Source organism: Eleutherodactylus coqui, chromosome 1, assembly GCF_035609145.1.
Source record: "Eleutherodactylus coqui strain aEleCoq1 chromosome 1, aEleCoq1.hap1, whole genome shotgun sequence".
Lineage (NCBI taxonomy): Eukaryota > Metazoa > Chordata > Amphibia > Anura > Eleutherodactylidae > Eleutherodactylus > Eleutherodactylus coqui.
In genome coordinates, this window is record NC_089837.1 from 4,810,765 (window position 1) to 4,838,440 (window position 27,676).

General features: G+C 50.2%; 2 protein-coding genes across 4 annotated transcripts in view; one reads left to right on the forward strand and one right to left on the reverse strand.

Annotated features, from left to right (window-relative positions):
• The first annotated feature begins 3,508 nt into the window (after positions 1-3,508).
• Positions 3,509-8,412, forward strand: KRTCAP3 (keratinocyte associated protein 3). Of its 2 annotated transcripts, none has more exons than XM_066594339.1 (7): positions 3,509-3,596; positions 4,692-4,876; positions 5,333-5,392; positions 5,546-5,746; positions 6,677-6,811; positions 6,896-6,991; positions 7,842-8,412. In XM_066594339.1, the coding sequence occupies exons 1-6, from the start codon at positions 3,557-3,559 to the stop codon at positions 6,977-6,979; spliced, it is 705 nt and encodes a 234-aa protein (XP_066450436.1). In that variant the 5' UTR covers positions 3,509-3,556; the 3' UTR covers positions 6,980-6,991; positions 7,842-8,412. The 2 variants fall into 2 exon arrangements, with proteins under 2 accessions (XP_066450436.1, XP_066450437.1); XM_066594340.1 differs by having other exon boundaries at positions 6,902-6,991.
• A 1,986-nt stretch (positions 8,413-10,398) lies between these two features.
• Positions 10,399-27,676, reverse strand: part of IFT172 (intraflagellar transport 172) — a 113,063-nt gene continuing 95,785 nt past the window's right edge. For both annotated transcript variants that reach the window (XM_066594342.1, XM_066594341.1), the window contains exons 46-48: positions 11,049-11,202; positions 10,653-10,744; positions 10,399-10,529 (exon numbers count right to left, since the gene is read on the reverse strand). In XM_066594342.1, the coding sequence (XP_066450439.1) occupies positions 10,440-10,529; positions 10,653-10,744; positions 11,049-11,202 (336 nt within the window). In that variant the 3' untranslated portion in view covers positions 10,399-10,439. The remainder of the gene's footprint in view (positions 10,530-10,652; positions 10,745-11,048; positions 11,203-27,676) is intronic.

Genomic DNA, 27,676 nt, shown 5'->3' on the forward strand with positions numbered 1-27,676 from the left:
GCCGGAGTGGAGGTCCGCACTCTGCAGCGGGGGCTGTACAGGTGATGTATAATATATACAGGTGATGAGTAATATACTGTACAGGTGATGTATAATATACAGGTGATGTATAATACACGGTAAGGTGATGTATAACATACAGGTGACATAATATACTGTACAGGTGATGTATAATATACGGTAAGGTGATGTATAACATACAGGTGACATAATATACTGTACAGGTGATGTATAACATACACAGGTGATGAATAATATACTGTATGGGTGATGTACAATACACGGCAAGGTGATGTATAATATACAGGTAATGTGCAATACATGGTAAGGTGATGTATGATATACATTAAGGTGATGTATAATATACAGGTGACATAATATACTGTACAGGTGATGTATAATATACAGGTGATGAGTAATAAACGGTAAGGTGATGTATAATATATGGTAAGGTGATGTATAATATATACAGGTGATGAGTAATATACTGTACAGGTGATGTACAATACACGGCAAGGTGAGGTATAATATACAGGTAATGTACATTATACGGTAAGGTGATGTATAATATACAGGTGATGTATAATATACAGGTGACATAATATACTGTACAGGTGATGTATAATATACAGGTAATATATAATACACGGTAAGGTGATACATAATATACAGGTGATGAGTAATATACTGTACAGGAGATGAGTAATATACAGGTGATGTATGATACACGATAAGGTGATGTATAATATACAGGTGACATAATATACTGTACAGGTGATGTATAATATATACAGGTGATGAGTAATATACTGTACAGGTGATGTATAATATACAGGTGATGAGTAATATACTGTACAAGTGATGTATAATACACGGTAAGGTGATGTATAATATACAGGTGATGTATAATACACGGTAAGGTGATATATAATATACAGGTGACATAATATACTGTACAGGTGATGTATAATATACAGGTGACATAATATACTGTACAGGTGATGTACAATACACGGTAAGGTGATGTATAATATACAGGTGTCATAATATACTGTACAGGTGGTCTATAATATATACAGGTGATGAGTAATATACTGTACAGGTGATGTATAATATACAGGTGACATAATATACTGTACAGGTGATGTATAATATACAGGTGATGTACAATATACTGTACAGGTGATGTATAATATACAGGTGATGTATAATACACGGTAAGGTGATATATAATATACAGGTGATGAGTAATATACGGTACAGGTGACATAATATACTGTACAGGTGATGTACAATACACGGTAAGGTGATGTATAATATACAGGTGTCATAATATACTGTACAGGTGGTCTATAATATATACAGGTGATGAGTAATATACTGTACAGGTGATGTATAATATACAGGTGACATAATATACTGTACAGGTGATGTATAATATACAGGTGATGTATAATACACGGTAAGGTGATGTATAATATACCGGTGACATAATATACTGTACAGGTGATGTATAATATACAGGTGATGAGTAATATACTGTACAGGTGATGTATAATATACAGGTGACATAATATACTGTACAGGTGATGTATAATACACGGTAAGGTGATGTATAATATACCGGTGACATAATATACTGTACAGGTGATGTATAATATATAGTTGATGAGTAATACATGGCAAGGTGATGTATAATATACAGGTGACATAATATACTGTACAGGTGGTGTATAATATACAGGTGACATAATATACTGTACAGGTGATGTATAATATACAGGTGATGAGTAATATACTGTACAGGTGATGTAGAATATACAGGTGATGTACAATACACGGTAAGGTGATGTATAATATACAGGTGACATAATATACTGTACAGGTGGTGTATAATATACAGGTGATGAGTAATATACTGCACAGGTGATGTATAATATACAGGTGACATAATATACTGTACAGGTGATGTATAATATACAGGTGATGTATAATACACGGTAAGGTGGTGTATAATATACAGGTGACATAATATACTGTACAGGTGATGTATAATATACAGGTGATGAGTAATATACTGTACAGGTGATGTATAATATACAGGTGATGTACAATACACGGTAAGGTGATGTATAATATACAGGTGACAATATACTGTACAGGTGATGTATAATATACAGGTGATGAGTAATATACTGTACAGGTGATGTATAATATACAGGTGATGTACAATACACGGTAAGGTGATGTATAATATACAGGTGACATAATATACTGTACAGGTGGTGTATAATATACAGGTGATGAGTAATATACTGCACAGGTGATGTATAATATACAGGTGACATAATATACTGTACAGGTGATGTATAATATACAGGTGATGTACAATATACTGTACAGGTGATGTATAATATACAGGTGATGTATAATACACGGTAAGGTGATGTATAATATACAGGTGACATAATATACTGTACAGGTGATGTATAATATACAGGTGATGAGTAATATACTGTACAGGTGTGGTATAATATACAGGTGATGTACAATACACGGTAAGGTGATGTATAATATACAGGTGACATAATATACTGTACAGGTGATGTATAATATACAGGTGATGAGTAATATACTGTACAGGTGTGGTATAATATACAGGTGATGTACAATACACGGTAAGGTGATGTATAATATACAGGTGACATAATATACTGTACAGGTGATGTATAATATATACAGGTGATGAGTAATATACTGTACAGGTGATGTATAATATACAGGTGATGAGTAATATACTGTACAGGTGATGTATAATACACGGTAAGGTGATGTATAATATACAGGTGACATAATATACTGTACAGGTGATGTATAATATACAGGTAACATATAATACACGGTAAGGTGATACATAATATACAGGTGACATAATATACTGTACAGGTGATGTATAATATACAGGTAATATATAATACACAGTAAGGTGATACATAATATACAGGTGACATAATATACTGTACAGGTGATGTATAATATACAGGTGACATAATATACTGTACAGGTGATGTATAATATATACAGGTGATGTATAATATATACAGGTGATGAGTAATATACTGTACAGGTGATGTATAATATACAGGTAATGTACAATACACGGTAAAGTGATGTATAATATACAGGTGACATAATATACTGTACAGGTGATGTATAATATACAGGTGATGAGTAATATACTGTACAGGTGATGTATAATATACAGGTGACATAATATACTGTACAGGTGATGTATAATATACAGGTGATGAGTAATATACTGTACAGGTGATGTATAATATACAGGTGATGAGTAATATACTGTACAGGTGATGTATAATATACAGGTGATGTATAATACACGGTAAGATGATGTATTTCAGAGTAGACGATGGGAGTTTCAGTTAATCTCCACCTGGGATGTTCAGTCTGCTCAGGTAAGCAGTGACGTCAGTGGGCGTGGCTCGCCAGGAGTCATGTGACCCGCAGCTCAGGTGTGTTCCAGGTGAGAGGAGACATGGCGGCAGGGAGCACGCAGGACCCGGTGTGCGGCTTCAGTGAGTCCTCCGCTCTAATATCCGGGCTGTGGGGGGCAGCAGTCTGAGAGATACGGGGGGCTGGAATGTACCAGGTGATATGGGAGGAGGGGGAGATACAGGGGGCTCAGAATGTACCACATGATATGAGGGGCCCAGAATGTACCACATGATATGGGGGAGATCTAGGGGGCTTGGATTGTACCAGAGGATGTTTTTGGGGAGGGGGTGGGGGTGGGGTGCTGGACATTACATACATGAACCCCCGACTCCCACTGTTGCGTAAGTCCGCACCCCCCTCTGGTAATATTTGTCTTGGGTCTCAGCAGACCCCATTATGGAGGGGTGTGAGCATTTATGCAAATGTTGTAATCCCCCCCCCAAACTTGGGGCCCGTTTACACAGAACGATTATCGTTCAACATGGGTTCAAACGAGCGACGTGCGTGATCCGTGCGAATCGGGAATGTCGCTCGCTTGTCCTTCGCGGTAGTCTTACTTTTCAGGCAGCAAAGCCTGCGGGTGTCTCGTTGCGTGTAAACGCTGCCGCTCAGTGTTACACATGGCAGGTGAAGCGCTCAGCGAGACGCGGACAAGAAGCCCACGCGGCGGCGACAGGACTTACTGTATAAGCGCTTCATCGGGCTCGCCTGTGTGAATGTAGCCTCCGTGGTCCGTAGTAGATTGGCACGGGGTCTATTGCCTGGGACCCCCTGCTGAGCTGCTGCACTAAGCTGATTTTGTGCAGGAGGCAGACGGCTCCGTTCTTACTGTAGTGGCCAGGCTTGGTAATGCAGGTCATGCATGTCAATGGAAACTTGGCCTGCAATACCAAGTCCAGCCACTACAGTAAGAACGGAGCTGTCCGCCTCCTGCAGAGTTCAGTACAGGAGTGCTGATGGACAGGGGGCTCGGCAACAGACCCCCACCGATCTACTACTGTTGCCTTATCCTGAGGAAAGGCCATCAGTAGTTGACAACCCCTCTAACATCTGTTACAGCCCTGCGCAGTGCTGAGACCACCTTACCCTCTACGTCCCATGATTTAGACAGGACCATAGGCTTTCATTGGTGGAGGCCATCTGAGACTTGTAGTTCTTCTCTCCCTGTGCATTAGACCTGGCGAAGGGCCCTCGGCAGCTGATGCGCGCTGGGATCGCTCTGATCTTTGTGGGCCATGTGAACTTCATCTTGGGCGCCATCGTTCACGGGACGGTCCTGCGGCACGTGGCCAATCCTGAGAAGAGGGTGAGCCCTGAGTACTGCACCGCCAACATCATCTCTGTGGTGTCCGGGCTGCTGGTGAGTACCCCTGCTGCGGAGCGCCCCCTGTGGGGGCATCACTGGAGAGCTCTACACTCCACACAGGTTGTCTAGTCCGGGGCGCCGAAGATGGCGGGACTTGTGTGTGCAGAACAAGGTCACAGACTGCCGGCGGCGGCGGCCACTGGCCTGGAGCTACTGCGGGCCCAGTGAGATGATGCTAGCCGGATTGCTGCCGCTGGCCGTTAGTCACTGACTATTATTATGGTGGGCAAAAACAAATCTCATCCTTGCCGGCCGGGAGGGATCTCCCTCTCTGCTGGCTGCCGCCTGCGGCAGCGGGCTCCGGTTGTCGCATTGTGGGGGCCCTTTGTTTCTTGTGCTCTCATTGGCTGATCTGTATGTTACTTCATTGAGGTTTAGTCCTAAGGTTCCTGACTGATGACCTTTACCTGCCGCCTCCTGACCTTCTCCGGGTCTCCTGTATTTCCACAGAGCATCACAACAGGAATCTGCGCGATCCTTGCCTCACGGAACCTGGGCTGTCCCAAAATTGTGAGTCTCTGGCCGGCGGCTCCCCCCCCCCCTTCTCTCTCACCGGCGGCTCCCCCCCTCCCCCCCTTCTCTCTCACCGGCGGCTCCCCCCCTTCTCTCTCGCCGGCGGTCTGTAGAGTTGTATATGACGCCCCCGTCTGTTTCCGCCTGCAGCACTGGTCGCTCCTGGCGCTGTCCCTGGTGAACGCTCTGCTCTCAGCCGCATGTTTTGTGGGCCTCGTTCTGTCGGTGTCGTTAACCATCGCTAATGGAGGCAAGAACCTGATCTCTGGATGCAACGCGACGGTCCTGCCGTCTGATACTCGCTCCGTCATCTTGAGTAATGAGTGCCCCTTCGACACGACGCGGATCTACGTAAGTGTGTTGTCCGCCATGGTCCCTCTAACTCTTTATTAACTGGACATCACCTAAACGATGTGTACTAGAGAGCGGCGGTGACGGCGCCGCCTATCCCTCCCTAGGGAGCGGCGGTGACGGCGCCGAGGAGGACGCCGCCTATCCCTCCCTAGAGAGCGGCGGCGACGGCGCCGAGGAGGACGCCGCCGCCTGTCCGTCCCTAGGGAGCGGCGGCGACGGCGCCGAGGAGGACGCCGCCGCCTGTCCGTCCCTAGGGAGCGGCGGCGACGGCGCCGAGGAGGACGCCGCCGCCTGTCCGTCCCTAGGGAGCGGCGGCGGCGGCGCCGAGGAGGACGCCGCCGCCTGTCCGTCCCTAGGGAGCGGCGGCGGCGGCGCCGAGGAGGACGCCGCCGCCTGTCCGTCCCTAGGGAGCGGCGGCGGCGGCGCCGAGGAGGACGCCGCCGCCTGTCCGTCCCTAGGGAGCGGCGGCGGCGGCGCCGAGGAGGACGCCGCCGCCTGTCCGTCCCTAGGGAGCGGCGGCGGCGGCGCCGAGGAGGACGCCGCCGCCTGTCCGTCCCTAGGGAGCGGCGGCGGCGGCGCCGAGGAGGACGCCGCCGCCTGTCCGTCCCTAGGGAGCGGCGGCGCCGAGGAGGAGGCCGCCGCCTGTCCGTCCCTAGGGAGCGGCGGCGCCGAGGAGGAGGCCGCCGCCTGTCCGTCCCTAGGGAGCGGCGGCGCCAAGGAGGAGGCCGCCGCCTGTCCGTCCCTAGGGAGCGGCGGCGCCGAGGAGGAGGCCGCCGCCTGTCCGTCCCTAGGGAGCGGCGGCGGCGTCGCCGCCGAGGAGGAGGCCGCCGCCTGTCCGTCCCTAGGGAGCGGCGGCGCCGAGGTTGCGCACTCGTCGCCCGCAGTGGTGTTGCTCATCTTGTGACGGCCATGTCTTCTCCTCTGCAGGACACCACGCTGGCTCTCTGGTTTCCTTGCATGTTCCTGTCCGCTGTGGAGGCGGCGCTCTCCATCCGCTGCTGTGTGGTGGCGTTTATCCTCAGGGGGATCGGTCCGTGCGGAGAGTCTTATCTGAGGGAGCGGGTATGTACCGCCCCGAGGGGCTGCTTCACCGGGACTGGAGGGACCGCTGGCGGTCTAAATCTGTGCTAACGTCTTGTGTCTCAGCTACAGGAAGAGGAGGCCGAGAAGGAGAGACTGGAAGACGCTGCGAGGCCGGAGACCCACCAGCTGATAGAGGCTCGAGCCTAGGATGTCCCGGAGGTGAGCGCAGCTAGCGGGGGCTCCACAGAGACTCCGCCCTGTCTTTTCGTTATACCCGCCCCCATTACGCTTTTTAGTTTCATCTTTCAACGCTGTGAATGTGTCAAGTGGGAGGGCCTCATCACTGCCAATCAAGTCTGAGTGGCAGCGGGGGCCTCTTTAACCCCTTCACTACCAGAGACTTTTCACTGTTCTCGTCCTGCAAAAAAAAAAAAAAAATTCCTACAGCGGTCAGTGGAATAATAAAGTTATGGCTCTTCAAAGGCAGGATACCAAAAAAGTACCCCCCCCTCCCCCCCCTTCGTGGCTCTCGCTGTGCAGGATACATATTGTGCTAATACTTTGGGCACTTCAAGGTGATGCCAATAACTTTTTCTCTCTAATATATAAATGATCTGTTTTTTACTCCTTTCGTCCCCCCCTTACACACTTGTGATCGTTTGGTCACTTGTACTATATACTGCAGTACTTCAGTATTGCAGTACATAACAGTTTTTGATCTTGCCACAGGCAGTGCTTGATGCCCATCTATGCATGGCAGCCCGGGGCCCTTCAGTAGGCTCTGGGCTGTCATTTGGCATGGGGCAGGATGGAGTCCGCTCCCTCCTGCTGACTGTAGCATCTTATCGGTTAACGGCCGTGATGAGAGCTGACGCTGGACGTGGCAGTTACCGGCAGTCGCTGGGTACGGTGCAGACTCGGCTGCACACATGATGGCCGCAGGAAGTGGCTTTACACTCTGCGGTCGTGAAGTGGTTAATGATTGATGAGGGGGCACTGGTGGTTCTGCCCACCGTTGGGATGGGACGTCTTTGGGGAGGATCTCTGACCTTCATGCGTTGTCTTACAGATGTGCTGCTCCTCCTGCGAGGGACGGCCTGGATCCCCTGACTGAGCCACCACCCCTGGTCCTCCGCCCGGATCTAGTCTCGGCCTGGATCCCCTGACTGAGCCACCACCCCTGGTCCTCTGCCCGGATCTAGTCTCGGCCTGGATCCCCTGACTGAGCCACCACCCCTGGTCCTCCGCCCGGATCTCGTCTCGGCCTGGATCCCCTGACTGAGCCACCACCCCTGGTCCTCCGCCCGGATCTAGTCTCGGCCTGGATCCCCTGACTGAGCCACCACCCCTGGTCCTCTGCCCGGATCTAGTCTCGGCCTGGATCCCCTGACTGAGCCACCACCCCTGGTCCTCCGCCCGGATCTCGTCTCGGCCTGGATCCCCTGACTGAGCCACCACCCCTGGTCCTCCGCCCGGATCTCGTCTCGGCCTGGATCCCCTGACTGAGCCACCACCCCTGGTCCTCCGCCCGGATCTCGTCTCGCTCGCGGTTTTAGGTTTTTACGTTGTACATTTGCTGCTCTCAGATTTGGTGATTTCTGTATTTTTCTGATATTTTGTGAATAAATTAGACTTTCTTACTTCTTGGTGTTGTTGGGGTTCTGAGCCTCCTCCAGCAGGGGGCGCTCCTGCTCCATGTACTTCAGCACTTGGCTGAATGCAGACCGCTGTCCAGTAAATAACCACATGCTGACCCCCTCCCCCACTTCATTAGGACCCCTGTAATGAAACGATAGACGCACTACACTTGCAGCCCGCTGTGGTCCCGGTGATTGCTGGGTCAGGAACGTGATCTCTCATTGGCTGCATCGGTCACCTGACTTCCTGTGACACCGATCTGTTGCACCAACCACCCAGACCATAAGGCTGCAGCGCTGATCCCGGCGGCCACAGAGGAAGAAGTGGAACCCAGATTATTTAAAGGTGGGAGGTGAACCTCCTAGCTTAGATACAATGTGATACGGGGACATGGAGGCTCTAGTACCCTGTTGTACCGCCTCTAGCTTGGATACAAGATGTGATACGGTGGGCATGGAGGCTCTAGTACCCTGTTGTACCGCCTCTAGCTTGGATACAAGATGTGATACGGGGACATGGAGGCTCTAGTACCCTGTTGTACCGCCTCTAGCTTGGATACAAGATGTGATACGGTGGGCATGGAGGCTCTAGTACCCTGTTGTACTGCCTCTGGCTTGGATACAAGATGTGATACGGTGGGCATGGAGGCTCTAGTACCCTGTTGTACCGCCTCTAGCTTGGATACAAGATGTGATACGGGGACATGGAGGCTCTAGTACCCTGTTGTACCGCCTCTAGCTTGGATACAAGATGTGATACGGGGACATGGAGGCTCTAGTACCGTTGGGCTGCCTCGGATCCCTCCAAGGTGGAGATGTTCCTCCAGATGTTACAGGCCCCCATCTGCCCATCGGTGCTCCATGCGGACAGTGAGATCTCACATCCCTTCTCCGCACTCTGCTGTGGCCGTACCGAGGTGGCTGGATGTGTAATCCCCTGGGCCCTGGTTTGGGTGGAGAGTAGCGTTGTCACCACGGTCGCTGGGCTTGTCGGCTTTGGACTTTTATCTCTGCGGCCATTTAAAGTCTCTTGTGCACATGTGGTTCACCGTAAACGGCCAATCCCCCGACGCTGGGAGGAAGTCCCACCTGCAGCTCATCGGACTATACGTCTGCCAGCATGGTGGACACATCCAACGCCCCGTGTGCAGCACTTGTGGTACTCTGCCCTCATGTAACTCCAGCACAGAGAGGGTAAAACTGACCCCACCGGTGGCTGCGTAAAGTCTAGACTGATGTCACATGACCCCTTCCAATTTGAAAAATAAGCTAAATTCTGTATTCAAAATGGCCACTGCCCCTCCCCCCAAAATGCAGCTTCTTCCCATTTAGTACTTTTTACATTGGAAGTGAATTGTCTCGTTATTACAGCAGTTAGGGCTCCTGTCCACCGGCGATGGTTCATTGTGTTCCCCGGGGCGATAATCCGGCCACGAGTAACGCAGTACACGCTTTCTATAGCATTGCTATGGAGAGCGCAGCCCCCGTCCACGAGCGGTGAATCACAGCGATTCTCCGTTCGCGGGACGCCAATCGCAGCATGCCACACTTCTCCGCGGTGAGCTTGTCAGATAGGCTTACTGCTGAGACCTCTCAGCACTGCCCCCTGGTCCCCTGCAGCAGAATAGCGCTGGTGCTATTCAGTCATGGCCATGGACAGGAGCCCTTAACCAGGTGTGTCCAGACTTTTGCCTCACCCTCTATTAAACCTGACTTACACAACCTGCTGGCTCCTCCCCTTACAGGGTCGGCTCCTCACATCTTGTACAGTAGCACATGACACCCCTGTTCTTGTGGTGGCCAGGGCCCGAGGAGGCAGAGCTGTTCTGGCGGCACAAGGGGGACCTACATCTAATGTTACGACTGCTCTGTGTTGGCCGTTGTAGAATGGGTGGGCTGACAGGGTCTCTGGAGGGGGCCGGTACACGTGGTCCACCACCCTTATAGAATTCCACTGTGTGCAGCCGATCAATGACGCTAATACAGCCATCCCAGTTACAGCGTTTTATTACTACAGCAGACGAAGCCCCTCACTGGAAGGAGAAGCTGGTGTTGGGGAGCGCGCCGCACCACCGACTGATGAACTTCAGCACGTCCTGGCACTCAGGGCTGTGGCTGGTCTGTGGATGACAAGAGGGCATGGGGTATCACAAAGCAGAACAAGAGCAAGCGGGCTGGAGCCAGACACGGGAGATCTAGAGGGGGGTCAGCAACAGCAGAGGGTAGGGAGGAGGAGCATTTACCTTAATGGCGATGAGAAATTTATTCCAGTCCTCCTTGTTTGCAGCTTTTCCAGGTTGTTTGAATTCTATCTTGTTTCTGAGGACGGGATAACCTGGAGGGGACACAACAGCCGATTACAAGTCCCCTTAGTACTAGCACTGCAGTCCTGGCCTCGGGGTCCTAGCAATCAGTACTCGCTCCCCATCTGCTGACCCTTGGAGTGCGCGTATTCTCCTACAAACCATCAGTTTCTCTGCACTCGGCCTCAGTCTGATGGTATCTTACATGATTACTGCAGCCTCATCCCCCACAGAGGTTCAGTGCAGTGTCTCTGGATGGCCACTAGGGGGACAGAGGCCCCTGTGAGCCACTCATGTCAGCAAGAAGACAATGGCTGATGGCGCTGGCCAGCTCACCTGTGATCACACACGGGAGAGACCGGATACCACTGTTCACGGCCACCAAGGACGCCTCGTAGACACCCCTCTCATCAACCGGAAGGACTTGCTCCACTCGTTGGTCCATGGAGACGGCCAGGACCCACTCCCTCACCTCCTCGCGCTTCTCTGCCTGATGGAGGTAATAACAGACAGGGGTCACGCACTGCAGTACCACAAGTGCAGTGTAGTGGGTTCAGTCCTAGGAAGGCCACCAAATTCACGGGCAATTTTACTTTTTGCCATGCATGAAATTCTGCAGCGAAGGTCGTGTGGGGGGGGGGGGGGGGGATTACACTGCAGGATTCATGGTGGGCACAAAGCCCTAAACTGAAGACGGTAGTGTGAGGTGGACACAAGTCATGTGGTAGAGACAAGGGACAGCGGGGTGAGGTGTAGTAGATGGGACGGGGACAGCAGGGTGAAGCAGAGACTTGTTGTGTAGTAGATGGGACAGGGACAGCAGGGTGAGGCAGAGACATGTTGTGTAGTAGATGGGACAGCAGGGTGAGGCAGAGACATGTTGTGTAGTAGATGGGACAGCAGAGTGAGGCAGAGACATGTTGGGTAGTAGATGGGACAGCAGGGTGAGGCAGAGACATGTTGGGTAGTAGATGGGACAGCAGAGTGAGGCAAAGACATGTTGGGTAGTAGATGGGACAGCAGGGTGAGGCAGAGACATGTTGGGTAGTAGATGGGACAGCAGGGTGAGGCAGAGACATGTTGGGTAGTAGATGGGACAGCAGGGTGAGGCAGAGACATGTTGGGTAGTAGATGGGACAGCAGAGTGAGGCAAAGACATGTTGTGTAGTAGATGGGACGGGGACAGCAGGGTGAGGCAGAGACATGTTGTGTAGTAGATGGGACAGCAGGGTGAGGCAGAGACATGCTGTGTAGTAGATGGGACAGCAGGGTGAGGCAGAGACATGTTGGGTAGTAGATGGGACAGCAGAGTGAGGCAGAGACATGTTGTGTAGTAGATGGGACAGCAGAGTGAGGCAGAGACATGTTGTGTAGTAGATGGGACAGCAGAGTGAGGCAGAGACATGTTGTGTAGTAGATGGGACTGCAGAGTGAGGCGGAGACATGTTGGGTAGTAGATGGGACGGGGACAGCAGGGTGAGGCAGAGACATGTTGTGTAGTAGATGGGACTGCAGAGTGAGGCGGAGACATGTTGGGTAGTAGATGGGACAGCAGGGTGAGGCAGAGACATGTTGTGTAGTAGATGGGACTGCAGAGTGAGGCGGAGACATGTTGGGTAGTAGATGGGACGGGGACAGCAGGGTGAGGCAGAGACATGTTGTGTAGTAGATGGGACTGCAGAGTGAGGCGGAGACATGTTGGGTAGTAGATGGGACAGCAGGGTGAGGCAGAGACATGTTGTGTAGTAGATGGGACAGCAGGGTGAGGCAGAGACATGTTGTGTAGTAGATGGGACAGCAGGGTGAGGCAGAGACATGTTGTGTAGTAGATGGGACGGGGACAGCAGGGTGAGACAGACATGTTGGGTAGTAGATGAGACGGGGACAGCAGGGTGAGACAGAGACATGTTGGGTAGTAGATGGGACAGGGACAGCAGGGTGAGGCAGAGACATGTTGTGTAGTAGATGGGACGGGGACAGCAGGGTGAAGCAGAGACTTGTTGTGTAGTAGATGGGACAGGGACAGCAGGGTGAGGCAGAGACATGTTGTGTAGTAGATGGGACAGCAGGGTGACGCAGAGACATGTTGTGTAGTAGATGGGACGGGGACAGCAGGGTGAGACAGACATGTTGGGTAGTAGATGGGACGGGGACAGCAGGGTGAGACAGAGACATGTTGGGTAGTAGATGGGACGGGGACAGCAGGGTGAGGCAGAGACATGTTGTGTAGTAGATGGGAAGGGGACAGCAGGGTGAGACAGACATGTTGTGTAGTAGATGGGACGGGGACAGCAGAGTGAGGCAGAGACATGTTGTGTAGTAGATGGGACGGGGACAGCAGGGTGAGACAGACATGTTGGGTAGTAGATGGGAAGGGGACAGCAGGGTGAGACAGACATGTTGTGTAGTAGATGGGACGGGGACACCAGGGTGAGACAGACATGTTGGGTAGTAGATGGGAAGGGGACAGCAGAGTGAGACAGACATGTTGTGTAGTAGATGGGAAGGGGACAGCAGGGTGAGACAGAGACATGTTGGGTAGTAGATGGGAAGGGGACAGCAGGGTGAGACAGACGTTGTGTAGTAGATGGGACAGCAGGGTGAGGCAGAGACATGTTGGGTAGTAGAAGGGACAGCAAAGTGAAGCAGAGACATGTTGGGTAGTAGATGGGACAGGGACAGCAGGGTAAGACAGAGACATGTTGTGTAGTAGATGGGACGGGGACAGCAGGGTGAAGCAGAGACATGTTGTGTAGTAAATGGGACGGGGACAGCAGGGTGAGGCAGAGACATGTTGTGTAGTAGATGGGACTGCAGAGTGAGGCGGAGACATGTTGGGTAGTAGATGGGACAGCAGGGTGAGGCAGAGACATGTTGTGTAGTAGATGGGACTGCAGAGTGAGGCGGAGACATGTTGGGTAGTAGATGGGACGGGGACAGCAGGGTGAGGCAGAGACATGTTGTGTAGTAGATGGGACTGCAGAGTGAGGCGGAGACATGTTGGGTAGTAGATGGGACAGCAGGGTGAGGCAGAGACATGTTGTGTAGTAGATGGGACAGCAGGGTGAGGCAGAGACATGTTGTGTAGTAGATGGGACAGCAGGGTGAGGCAGAGACATGTTGTGTAGTAGATGGGACGGGGACAGCAGGGTGAGACAGACATGTTGGGTAGTAGATGAGACGGGGACAGCAGGGTGAGACAGAGACATGTTGGGTAGTAGATGGGACAGGGACAGCAGGGTGAGGCAGAGACATGTTGTGTAGTAGATGGGACGGGGACAGCAGGGTGAAGCAGAGACTTGTTGTGTAGTAGATGGGACAGGGACAGCAGGGTGAGGCAGAGACATGTTGTGTAGTAGATGGGACAGCAGGGTGACGCAGAGACATGTTGTGTAGTAGATGGGACGGGGACAGCAGGGTGAGACAGACATGTTGGGTAGTAGATGGGACGGGGACAGCAGGGTGAGACAGAGACATGTTGGGTAGTAGATGGGACGGGGACAGCAGGGTGAGGCAGAGACATGTTGTGTAGTAGATGGGAAGGGGACAGCAGGGTGAGACAGACATGTTGTGTAGTAGATGGGACGGGGACAGCAGAGTGAGGCAGAGACATGTTGTGTAGTAGATGGGACGGGGACAGCAGGGTGAGACAGACATGTTGGGTAGTAGATGGGAAGGGGACAGCAGGGTGAGACAGACATGTTGTGTAGTAGATGGGACGGGGACACCAGGGTGAGACAGACATGTTGGGTAGTAGATGGGAAGGGGACAGCAGAGTGAGACAGACATGTTGTGTAGTAGATGGGAAGGGGACAGCAGGGTGAGACAGAGACATGTTGGGTAGTAGATGGGAAGGGGACAGCAGGGTGAGACAGACGTTGTGTAGTAGATGGGACAGCAGGGTGAGGCAGAGACATGTTGGGTAGTAGAAGGGACAGCAAAGTGAAGCAGAGACATGTTGGGTAGTAGATGGGACAGGGACAGCAGGGTAAGACAGAGACATGTTGTGTAGTAGATGGGACGGGGACAGCAGGGTGAAGCAGAGACATGTTGTGTAGTAAATGGGACGGGGACAGCAGAGTGAGGCAGAGACATGTTGTGTAGTAGATGTGACAGCAGGGTGAAGCAGAGACATGTTGTGTAGTAGATGGGACGGGGACAGCAGGGTGAGAGAGACATGTTGTGTAGTAGATGGGACAGCAGGGTGAGACAGACATGTGTAGTAGATGGGACGGGGACAACAGGGTGAGGCAGAGACATGTTGTGTAGTAGATGGGACGGGGACAGCAGAGTGAGACAGAGACATGTTGTGTAGTAGATGTGACAGCAGGGTGAAGCAGAGACATGTTGTGTAGTAGATGGGACGGGGACAGCAGGGTGAGAGAGACATGTTGTGTAGTAGATGGGACGGGGACAGCAGGGTGAGGCAGAGACATGTTGTGTAGTAGATGGGACAGCAGGGTGAGGCGGAGACATGTTGTGTAGTAGATGGGCCAGGGACAGCAGGGTGAGGCAGAGACATGTTGGGTAGTAGATGGGACAGCAGGGTGAGGCAGAGACATGTTGTGTAGTAGATAGGACAGCAGGGTGAGGCAGAGACATGTTGTGTAGTAGATGGGACAGCAGGGTGAGGCAGAGACATGTTGTGTAGTAGATGGGACAGCAGGGTGAGACAGACATGTTGTGTAGTAGATGGGACAGGGACAGCAGGGTGAGACAGAGACATGTTGGGTAGTAGATGGGACAGCAGGGTGAGGCAGAGACATGTTGGGTAGTAGATGGGACGGGGACAGCAGGGTGAGGCGGAGACATGTTGTGTAGTAGATGGGACGGGGACAGCAGAGTGAGGCAGAGACATGCTGTGTAGTAGATGGGAAGGGGACAGCAGGGTGAGACAGACATGTTGTGTAGTAGATGGGACAGCAGGGTGAGACAGAGACATGTTGGGTAGTAGATGGGACGGGGACAGCAGGGTGAGACAGAGACATGTTGGGTAGTAGAAGGGACAGCAGGGTGAGGCAGAGACATGTTGTGTAGTAGATAGGACAGGGACAGCAGGGTGAGACAGAGACATGTTGTGTAGTAGATGGGAAGGGGACAGCAGGGTGAGACAGACATGTTGTGTAGTAGATGGGAAGGGGACAGCAGGGTGAGACAGACATGTTGGGTAGTAACATAGTAACATAGTATGTAAGGCTGAATGAAGACAATGCCCATATAGTCCAGCCTGTCTATCCTCCTGTGTTGATCCAGAGGAAGGCAAAAAACCCCAAGGCCAGAAGCCAATTAGCCCTTTGGGGGAAAAATTCCTTTCTGACTCCCTAATGGCAATCAGACTGTTCCCTGGACCAACCCCTAATAGTTCCTACCTGCCTGTATACCCGGATTATCAATTAGCCTAAGATTATATCCTGTAATATCCTTCCGCTCCAGAAAGACATCAAGTCCCCTTTTAAACTCCTCTATGGATTTTGCCATCACCACGTCCTCAGGCAGAGAGTTCCACAGTCTAACTGCTCTTACAGTAAAGAACCCCCTTCTGTGTTGGTGATGAAACCTGCTTTCCTCTAATCGTAGCGGATGCCCTCTCGTTACCGTCGCAGTCCTGAGATCCTTGTGTTGTCCCCTCATGTATTTATACATAGTTATTTGGTCGCCTCTTAGCCATCTTTTTCCGGGGTGAATAATCCCAGTTTTGGTGCCTCTCTGGGTATTCCAGTCCCTCATTCCATGTATTAGTTTAGTTGCCCTTCTTTGAACCCCCTCCAGCACTGTAACATCCCTCCTGAGCCCCGGTGACCAGAACTGTACGCAGTATTCCATGTGAGGCCTGACAAGTGCCTTATATAGTGGGAGGATAATGTTCTCGCCCCTATACCTCTTTTAATGCACCCCAAGACTTTATTTGCCTTTGCAGCAGCTGACTGGCATTGGTTGCTCCAGTTTAGTCTATTATCCACTAGTACCCCCAGGTCCTTTTCCATATCACTTTTCCCTAGCAGTACCCCATTAAGTGAATATTGGTGACATCCGTTCCTCCTGCCCATGTACAGAACCTTACATTTATCCACATTGACCTCCATTCACCATCCCCCCCCCCCCCCCCAAGCCCCCGGCTTATCTCGGTCCGTTTGTAGCCGCACATTGTCCTCCGTTGCATTAATTATATTGTATAATTTTGTATCATCTACAAATATTGATATTTTGCTGGGCAGCCCCTCTATCAGGTCGTTGATAAATATGTTGAACAGAGTGGGGCCCAATACTGAGCCCTGTGGCCCCGCTAGCGACTGTGGTCCAATCAGAGTATGAGCCATTTATTACAACCCTCTGCTTTCTATCATTGAGCCAATTTTTTACCCACTTACACACGTTTTCACCCAATCCGAGCTTCTCATTTTATATATCAGCCTATTATGCGGCACGGTGTCAAATGCTTTAGAGAAGTCCAGGTATACGAGGTCAATAGATTCTCCCTGGTCCAGCTTAGAGCTTACTTCATGGTAGAAACTGATCAGATTTGTCTGACATGAGCGACCCTTCATGAACCCATGCTGGTGAGGAGTTATTCCCTTGTTCTCCTTGAGGTGCTCATCGATGGCGTCTCTCAGAATCCCCTCGAAAATTTTTCCCGTTACTGAAGTGAGACTTACTGGCCTGTAGTTACCAGGCTCACTTTTGGACCCCTTTTTGTAAATTGGAACCACGTTGGCAATGCGCCAATCCAATGGTACTACACCGGTCTTGATAGTGTCTAGAAATATTAGGTATAGCGGCCTAGCTATCTCGTCACTTAGTTCCCTTAGTATCCTTGGGTGTAATCCATCTGGGCCCGGCGATTTATCAATTTTAGTTTTCTTTAGACGCTTCCGCACCTCCTCCTGCGTCAGGTATGAGATATTTTGTGAGGGGTTCGTTTTATTCCCCTGCATCTCGTGTGGCATTTCCTTTTCGTTTGTGAATACACTTCAGAAGAAACTGTTTAGTAGATTTGCTTTCCCTTCGTCATCATCAATGATTTCTCCTGCATTGTTTTTTAAAGGGCCAGCGCTCTCCTTGCAAATCCTTTTGCTGTTAATGTAGTTGAAAAATAGCTTCGGGTTGTTTCTGCTCTCTTTTGCGATCAGTCTTTCTGCTTCCTCCTTGGCAGTTTTGATCGTATCTTTGCATATTTTGTTTTTTTCCCTGTATGATTTTAGCGCTTCTTCGCTGCCTTGTTGCTTTAGTAGTTTGAACGCTTTCTTCTTTTCGTTTATTGCCCCTCGTACCGTCTTGTCGAGCCACATTGGTTTCCTTTTAGTTGAGTTTCTTTTATTTTTAAAGGGAATGAACTGCTCACATGAGGAGATTAGGATCCTTTTGAACTTTTCCCATTTGTCCTCCGTACTGATATTTTTGAGGATGTTGTCCCAATTAATGTTACCGATAGTAGTTCTAAGCTCATCAAATTTTGCTTTACTAAAGTTTAGTTTCTTTGTCGCTCCCTGATAAGGCTTCCTATTGATTGACAGCTGGAAGTTGATTATATTGTGGTCGCTGTTCCCCAAGTGCCCCTCAACCTGCACCCCCTTTATACGTTCCGGTTTGTTAGTTAGTACTAGGTCCAGAATGGCCCTCCCTCTTGTTAGTTCCTGCACAAGTTGGTTCAGGTAATTGTCTTTAATTACTCTCAGGAACTTATCACCCCTGTGAGATTTGCAGGTCTCGTTTCCCCATGTTATATCCGGATAATTAAAGTCCCCCATGATAATTACTTCGTTTCGTTTTGACACCTCTTCTATCTGCCTTAGTAGTAAGTTTTCAGTTTCTTCTGTTGCTTTTGGTGGTCGATAGAAAACCCCTATCAGGATTTTGTTATTTTTTCCTCCCTGTATTTCTACCCACAGAGATTCCACCTGTTCGTCTCCTACCCCTATATCCTCCCGTAGCCTCGGCTTCAAGTTTGATTTGACGTACAGACATACCCCTCCCCCTTTCTGGTTCCTTCGGTCTCTTCTAAAGAGATTGTACCCCTGCAAATTCACCGCCCAATCGCACTTATCAAGCCATGTTTCAGTAATTCCGACTATATCATAGTTTTCATCAGTCATTCTTGCTTCAAGCTCACCCACTTTACCGATCAGACTTCGTGCATTCGTGGTCATACAATTTATGCATTTCGTTTTGATTTTTTAATTTGTTTTGTTGCTATTCGTACTTATGGCTGATCTATCAGTTCTAACTGTACTAACCCCACCCCCTGCTCAACCCCCATTCCCTTTGCTTGGACCCGGATCACTAGTTACACTGGCTACCCCACTATTTCTCATTTTACCCTCCCCCCCACAGTCCCTAGTTTAAAGCCTCCTCCAGCCTTCTAGCCATCTTTTCCCCCAGCACAGCTGCACCCTCCCCATTAAGATGCAGCCCGTCCCTACGGTAGAGCCTGTAGCCGACAGCAGGGTGAGACAGACATGTTGTGTAGTAGATGGGACAGCAGGGTGAGGCAGAGACATGTTGGGTAGTAGATAGGACAGGGACAGCAGGGTGAGACAGAGACATGTTGTGTAGTAGATGGGAAGGGGACAGCAGGGTGAGACGGAGATATGTTGGGTAGTAGATGGGACGGGGACAGCAGGGTGAGACAGACATGTTGGGTAGTAACATAGTAACACAGTATGTAAGGCTGAATAAAGACAATGTCCATCTAGTTCAGCCTGTCTATCCTCCTGTGTTGATCCAGAGGAAGGCAAAAAACCCCAAGGCCAGAAGCCAATTAGCCCATTTGGGGGAAAAATTCCTTCCCGACTCCCTAATGGCAATCAGACTGTTCCCTGGACCAACCCCTAATAGTTCCTACCTTCCTATATACCCGGATTAACAATTAACCTAAGATTTATATTCTGTAATATCCTTCCGCTCCAGAAAGACATCAAGTCCCTCTTAACCTCCTCTATGGATTTTGCCATCACCACGTCCTCAGGCAGAGAGTTCCACAGTCTCACTGCTCTTACAGTAAAGAACCCCTTTCTGTGTTGGTGATGAAACCTACTTTCCTCTAATCGTAGCGGATGCCCTCTCGTTACCGTCGCAGTCCTGGGTATAAACAGATCCTGGCAGAGATCCTTGTATTGTCCCCTCATGGATTTATACATAGTTATTTGGTTGCCCCTTAGCCGTCTTTTTTCCGGGGTGAATAATCCCAGTTTTGGTGCCTCTCTGGGTATTCCAGTCCTCTCATTCCATGTATTAGTTTAGTTGCCCTTCTTTGAACCCCCTCCAGCACTGTGACATCCTTCCTGAGCACCGGTGACCAGAACTGTGCGCAGTATTCCATGTGAGGCCTGACAAGTACCTTATATAGTGGGAGGATAATGTTCTCGTCCCTCGCCCCTATACCTCTTTTACTGCACCCCAAGACTTTATTTGCCTTTGCAGCAGCTGACTGGCATTGGTTACTCCAGTTTAGTCTATTATCCACTAAAACCCCCAGGTCTTTTTCCATATCACTTTTCCCTAGCGGTACCCCATTTAGTGTATATTGGTGACATCCGTTTCTCCTGCCCATGTGCAGAACCTTACATTTATCCACATTGGACTTCATTTGCCATTTTTCTGCCCAAGCCCCCGGCTTATCCAGGTCCGTTTGCAGCCGCACATTGACCTCCATTCACCATTCCCCCCCCGCCCCCGATCCCCCGGCTTATCTCGGTCCGTTTGTAGCCGCACATTGTCCTCCGTTGCATTAATTATATTGTATAATTTTGTATCTACAAATATTGATATTTTGCTGTGCAGTCCCTCTATCAGGTCGTTGATAAATATGTTGAACAGAGTGGGGCCCAATACTGAGCCCTGTGGCCCCGCTAGCGACTGTGGTCCAATCAGAGTATGAACCATTTATTACCCCCCTCTGCTTTCTATCATTGAGCCAATTTTTTACCCACTTACGCACGTTTTCACCCAATCTGAGCTTCTCATTTTATATATCAGCCTATTATGTGGCACGGTGTCAAAGGCTTTAGAGAAGTCCAGATATATGAGATCAATAGACTCTCCCAGGTCCAGCCTAGAGCTTACTTCATCGTGGAAGCTGATCAGATTGGTCTGACATGATCAAACCCTCATAAATCCATGCTGGTGAGGAGTTATTGCCTTGTTCTCCTTGAGGTACTCATTGATGGCGTCTCTCAGAATCCCCTCGAAAATTTTTCCTGTTACTGAAGTGAGACTTACCGGCCTGTAGTTACCAGGCTCACTTTTGGACCCCTTTTTGTAAATTGGAACCACGTTGGCAATGCGCCAATCCAATGGTACTACACCGGTCTTGATATTGTCTAGAAATATTAGGTATAGCGGCCTAGCTATCTCGTCACTTAGTTCCCTTAGTATCCTTGGGTGTAATCCATCTGGGCCCGGCGATTTATCAATTTTAGTTTTCTTTAGACGCTTCCGCACCTCCTCTTGCGTCAGGTATGAGATATTTTGTGAGGGGTTCGTTTTATTCCCCTGCATCTCGTATGGCATTTCCTTTTCTTTGGTGAACACACTTGAGAAGAAACTGTTTAGTAGATTTGCTTTCCCTTCGTCATCATCAATGATTTCTCCTGCATTATTTTTAAAGGGCCAGCGCTCTCCTTGCAAATCCTTTTGCTGTTAATGTAGTTGAAAAATAGCTTCGGGTTGTTTTTGCTCTCTTTGGCGATCCGTCTTTCTGCCTCCTCCTTGGCAGTTTTGATCGTATCTTTGCATATTTTGTTTTTTTCCCTGTATGATTTTAGCGCTTCTTCGCTGCCTTGTTGCTTTAGTAGTTTGAACGCTTTCTTTTTTTCGTTTATTGCCCCTCGTACCGTCTTGTCGAGCCACATTGGTTTCCTTTTAGTTGAGATTCTTTTATTTTTAAAGGGAATGAACTGCTCACATGAGGTGATTAGGATCCTTTTGAACTCCTCCCATTTGTCCTCTGTACTGATATTTTTGAGGATGTTGTCCCAATTAATGTTACCGATAGTAGTTCTCAGCTGATCAAATTTTGCTTTACTAAAGTTTAGTTTGTTTGTCGCTCCCTGATAAGGCTTCCTATTGATTGACAGCTGGAAGTTGATTATATTGTGGTCACTGTTCCCCAAGTGCCCCTCAACCTGCACCCCCTTTATACGTTCCGGTTTGTTAGTTAGTACTAGGTCCAGAATGGCCCTCCCTCTAGTTGGCTCCCGCACAAGTTGGTTCAGGTAATTGTCTTTAATTACTCTCAAGAACTTATCACCCCTGTGAGATTTGCAGGTTTCGTTCTCCCATGTTATATCTGGATAATTAAAGTCCCCCATGATAATTACTTCGTTTCGTTTTGACACCTCTTCTATCTGCCTTAGTAGTAAGTTTTCAGTTTCTTTTGTTGCTTTTGGTGGTCGATAGAAGACCCCTATCAGGATTTTGTTATTTTTTCCTCCCTGTATTTCTACCCACAGAGATTCCACCTGATCGTCTCCTACCCCTATATCCTCCCGTAGCCTCGGCTTCAAGTTTGATTTGACGTACAGACATACCCCTCCCCCTTTCTGGTTCCTTCGGTCTCTTCTGAAGAGATTGTACCCCTGCAAATTCACCGCCCAATCGCACTTATCATCAAGCCATGTTTCAGTAATTCCGACTATATCATAGTTTTCATCAGTCATTCTTGCTTCAAGCTCACCCACTTTACCGATCAGACTTCGTGCATTCGTGGTCATACAATTTATGCATTTCTTTTTGTTTTTTAAATTTGTTTTGTTGCTATTCGTACTTATGGCTGATCTATCAGTTCTAACTGTACTAACCCCACCCCCTGCTCGTCCCCCATTCCCTTTGCTAGGACCCAGATCGCTAATTACACTGGCTACCCCACTATTTCTCATTTTACCCTCCCCCCCACAGTCCCTAGTTTAAACTCTCCTCCAGCCTTCTAGCCATCTTTTCCCCCAGCACAGCTGCACCCTCCCCATTAAGATGCAGCCCGTCCCCACGGTAGAGCCTGTAGCCGACGGCAGGGTGAGACAGACATGTTGTGTAGTAGATGGGACAGCAGGGTGAGGCAGAGACATGTTGGGTAGTAGATGGGCCAGGGACAGCAGGGTGAGGCAGAGACATGTTGTGTAGTAGATGGGACAGCAGGGTGAGGCAGAGACATGTTGTGTAGTAGATGGGACAGCAGAGTGAGGCAGAGACATGTTGGGTAGTAGATGGGACAGCAGGGTAAGGCAGAGACATGTTGTGTAGTAGATGGGACGGGGACAGCAGGGTGAGGCAGAGACATGTTGGGTAGTAGAACTAATTGGGCAGCAGAGTAAGGCAGAGACATGTTGGGTAGTAGATGGGACAGGGACAGCAGAGTGAGGCAGAGACATGTTGGGTAGTAGAAAGGACAGCAGGGTGAGGCAGAGACATGTTGTGTAGTAGAAGGGACAGCAGGGTGAGGCAGAGACATGTTGTGTAGTAGAGGGGACAGCAGGGTGAGGCAGAGACATGTTGTGTAGTAGAGGGGACAGCAGGGTGAGGCAGAGACATGTTGGGTAGTAGATGGGACAGCAGGGTGAGGCAGAGACATGTTGGGTAGTAGAAGAGACAGCAGAGTGAAGCAGAGACATGTTGTGTAGTAGAAGGGACAGCAGGGTGAGGCAGAGAAATGTTGTGTAGTAGAGGGGACAGCAGGGTGAGGCAGAGACATGTTGTGTAGTAGATGAGAGGGGGACAGCAGGGTGAGACAGAGACATGTTGGGTAGTAGATGGGACGGGGACAGCAGGGTGAGACAGAGACATGTTGGGTAGTAGATGGGACAGGGACAGCAGGGTGAGACAGAGACATGTTGTGTAGTAGATGGGACAGCAGGGTGAGGCAGAGACATGTTGGGTAGTAGAAGGGAAAGCAGAGTGAAGCAGAGACATGTTGGGTAGTAGTTGGGACAGCAGGGTGAGGCAGAGACATGTTGTGTAGTAGATGGGAAGGGGACCGCAGGGTGAGACAGAGACATGTTGTGTAGTAGAAGGGACAGCAGAGTGAAGCAGAGACCTGTTGGGTAGTAGAAGGGACAGCAGAGTGAAGCAGAGACATGTTGGGTAGTAGATGGGACAGCAGGGTGAGGCAGAGACATGTTGGGTAGTAGATGGGACAGCAGGGTGAGGCAGAGACATGTTGGGTAGTAGATGGGACGGGGACAGCAGAGTGAAGCAGAGACATGTTGGGTAGTAGATGGGACGGGGACAGCAGGGTGAGGCAGAGACATGTTGTGTAGTAGATGGGACGGGGACAGCAGGGTGAGACAGAGACATGTTGTGTAGTAGATGGGACAGCAGGGTGAGGCAGAGACATGTTGTGTAGTAGATGGGACAGCAGGGTGAGGCAGAGACATGTTGTGTAGTAGATGGGACAGCAGAGTGAAGCAGAGACATGTTGTGTAGTAGATGGGACAGCAGGGTGAGGCAGAGACATGTTGTGTAGTAGATGGGACAGCAGAGTGAAGCAGAGACATGTTGTGTAGTAGATGGGACAGCAGGGTGAGGCAGAGACATGTTGGGTAGTAGATGGGACAGCAGAGTGAAGCAGAGACATGTTGTGTAGTAGATGGGACAGCAGAATGAGGCGGAGACATGTTGTGTAGTAGATGGGACGGGGACAGCAGAGTGAGGCAGAGACATGTTGGGTAGTAGAACTAATTGGGCAGCAGAGTAAGGCAGAGACATGTTGGGTAGTAGATGGGACAGGGACAGCAGAGTGAGGCAGAGACATGTTGGGTAGTAGAAAGGACAGCAGGGTGAGGCAGAGACATGTTGTGTAGTAGAAGGGACAGCAGGGTGAGGCAGAGACATGTTGTGTAGTAGAGGGGACAGCAGGGTGAGGCAGAGACATGTTGTGTAGTAGAGGGGACAGCAGGGTGAGGCAGAGACATGTTGGGTAGTAGATGGGACAGCAGGGTGAGACAGAGACATGTTGGGTAGTAGAAGGGACAGCAGAGTGAAGCAGAGACATGTTGGGTAGTAGATGGGACAGCAGGGTGAGGCAGAGACATGTGTAGTAGATGGGACAGCAGGGTGAGGCAGAGACATGCTGTGTAGTAGAAGGGACAGCAGGATGAAGCAGAGACATGTTGTGTAGTAGATGGGACGGGGACAGCAGGGTGAGGCAGAGACATGTTGTGTAGTAGATGGGACAGGGACAGCAGAGTGAAGCAGAGACATGTTGGGTAGTAGATGGGACAGCAGGGTGAGGCAGAGACATGTTGGGTAGTAGATGGGACAGCAGGGTGAGGCAGAGACATGTTGGGTAGTAGATGGAACAGCAGGGTCAGGCAGAGACATGTTGGGTAGTAGATGGGACAGCAGGGTCAGGCAGAGACATGTTGGGTAGTAGATGGGACGGGGACAGCAGAGTGAAGCAGAGACATGTTGGGTAGTAGATGGAACGGGGACAGCAGAGTGAAGCAGAGACATGTTGTGTAGTAGATGGGAGGGGGACAGCAGGGTGAGACAGAGACATGTTGGGTAGTAGATGGGACAGGGACAGCAGGGTGAGACAGAGACATGTTGGGTAGTAGATGGGACAGGGACAGCAGGGTGAGACAGAGACATGTTGTGTAGTAGATGGGACAGCAGGGTGAGGCAGAGACATGTTGGGTAGTAGAAGGGAAAGCAGAGTGAAGCAGAGACATGTTGGGTAGTAGTTGGGACAGCAGGGTGAGGCAGAGACATGTTGTGTAGTAGATGGGAAGGGGACAGCAGGGTGAGACAGAGACATGTTGTGTAGTAGAAGGGACAGCAGAGTGAAGCAGAGACCTGTTGGGTAGTAGAAGGGACAGCAGAGTGAAGCAGAGACATGTTGGGTGGTAGATGGGACAGCAGGGTGAGGCAGAGACATGTTGGGTAGTAGATGGGACAGCAGGGTGAGGCAGAGACATGTTGGGTAGTAGATGGGACGGGGACAGCAGAGTGAAGCAGAGACATGTTGGGTAGTAGATGGGACGGGGACAGCAGGGTGAGGCAGAGACATGTTGTGTAGTAGATGGGACGGGGACAGCAGGGTGAGACATAGACATGTTGTGTAGTACATGGGACAGCAGGGTGAGGCAGAGACATGTTGTGTAGTAGATGGGACAGCAGGGTGAGGCAGAGACATGTTGTGTAGTAGATGGGACAGCAGAGTGAAGCAGAGACATGTTGTGTAGTAGATGGGACAGCAGGGTGAGGCAGAGACATGTTGTGTAGTAGATGGGCCAGGGACAGCAGGGTGAGGCAGAGACATGTTGGGTAGTAGATGGGACGGGGATAGCAGGGTGAAGCAGAGACATGTTGGGTAGTAGAAGGGACAGCAGGGTGAGGCAGAGACATGTTGTGTAGTAGATGGGATAGCAGAGTGAAGCAGAGACATGTTGTGTAGTAGATGGGACAGCAGAGTGAAGCAGAGACATGTTGTGTAGTAGAAGGGACAGCAGGGTGAGGCAGAGACATGTTGGGTAGTAGATGGGACAGCAGGGTGAGGCAGAGACATGTTGTGTAGTAGATGGGACAGCAGAGTGAAGCAGAGACATGTTGGGTAGTAGATGGGACAGCAGAGTGAAGCAGAGCCATGCTGTGTAGTAGATGGGACAGCAGAGTGAAGCAGAGACATGCTGTGTAGTAGATGGGACGGGGACAGCAGAGTGAGGCAGAGACATGCTGTGTAGTAGATGGGACGGGGACAGCAGAGTGAGGCAGAGACATGCTGTGTAGTAGATGGGACGGGGACAGCAGAGTGAGGCAGAGACATGTTGTGTAGTAGATGGGACGGGGACAGCAGGGTGAGTCAGAGACATGTTGTGTAGTAGATGGGACAGCAGAGTGAGGCAGAGACATGTTGGGTAGTAGATGGGACAGCAGGGTGAGGCAGAGACATGTTGTGTAGTAGATGGGACAGCAGGGTGAGGCAGAGATGTTGTGTAGCAGATGGGACAGCAGGATGAAGCAGAGACATGTTGTGTAGTAGATGGAACAGCAGAGTGAGGCAGAGACATGTTGTGTAGTAGATGGGAGGGGGATAGCAGGGTGAGACAGAGACATGTTGGGTAGTAGATGGGACAGGGACAGCAGGGTGAGACAGAGACATGTTGGGTAGTAGATGGGACAGGGACAGCAGGGTGAGACAGAGACATGTTGTGTAGTAGATGGGACAGCAGTGTGAGGCCGAGACATGTTGTGTAGTAGATGGGAAGGGGACAGCAGGGTGAGACAGAGACATGTTGTGTAGTAGAAGGGACAGCAGAGTGAAGCAGAGACCTGTTGGGTAGTAGAAGGGATAGCAGAGTGAAGCAGAGACATGTTGGGTAGTAGATGGGACAGCAGGGTGAGGCAGAGACATGTTGGGTAATAGATGGGACAGCAGGGTGAGGCAGAAACATGTTGTGTAGTAGATGGGACAGGGACAGCAGAGTGAAGCAGAGACATGTTGGGTAGTAGATAGGATAGCAGGGTGAGGCAGAGACATGTTGGGTAGTAGATGGGACAGCAGGGTGAGGCAGAGACATGTTGGGTAGTAGATGGGACAGCAGGGTGAGGCAGAGACATGTTGGGTAGTAGATGGGACGGGGACAGCAGAGTGAAGCAGAGACATGTTGGGTAGTAGATGGGACGGGGACAGCAGGGTGAGGCAGAGACATGTTGTGTAGTAGATGGGACGGGGACAGCAGGGTGAGACAGAGACATGTTGTGTAGTAGATGGGACGGGGACAGCAGAGTGAGGCAGAGACATGTTGTGTAGTAGATGGGACAGCAGGGTGAGGCAGAGACATGTTGTGTAGTAGATGGGACAGCAGAGTGAAGCAGAGACATGTTGTGTAGTAGATGGGACAGCAGGGTGAGGCAGAGACATGTTGTGTAGTAGATGGGCCAGGGACAGCAGGGTGAGGCAGAGACATGTTGGGTAGTAGATGGGACGGGGACAGCAGGGTGAAGCAGAGACATGTTGGGTAGTAGAAGGGACA

What these genes read in the sequence shown, in the direction of transcription:
- KRTCAP3 (XM_066594339.1), top strand. Translation starts at nt 3,557, where the DNA reads ATGGCGGCAGGGAGCACGCAGGACCCGGTGTGCGGCTTCA. An exon ending in ACCTGGGCTGTCCCAAAATT is followed by an intron (nt 5,393 to 5,545) that starts GTGAGTCTCTGG and finishes TTCCGCCTGCAG; the next exon opens with CACTGGTCGCTCCTGGCGCT. An exon ending in TCGACACGACGCGGATCTAC is followed by an intron (nt 5,747 to 6,676) that starts GTAAGTGTGTTG and finishes TCTCCTCTGCAG; the next exon opens with GACACCACGCTGGCTCTCTG.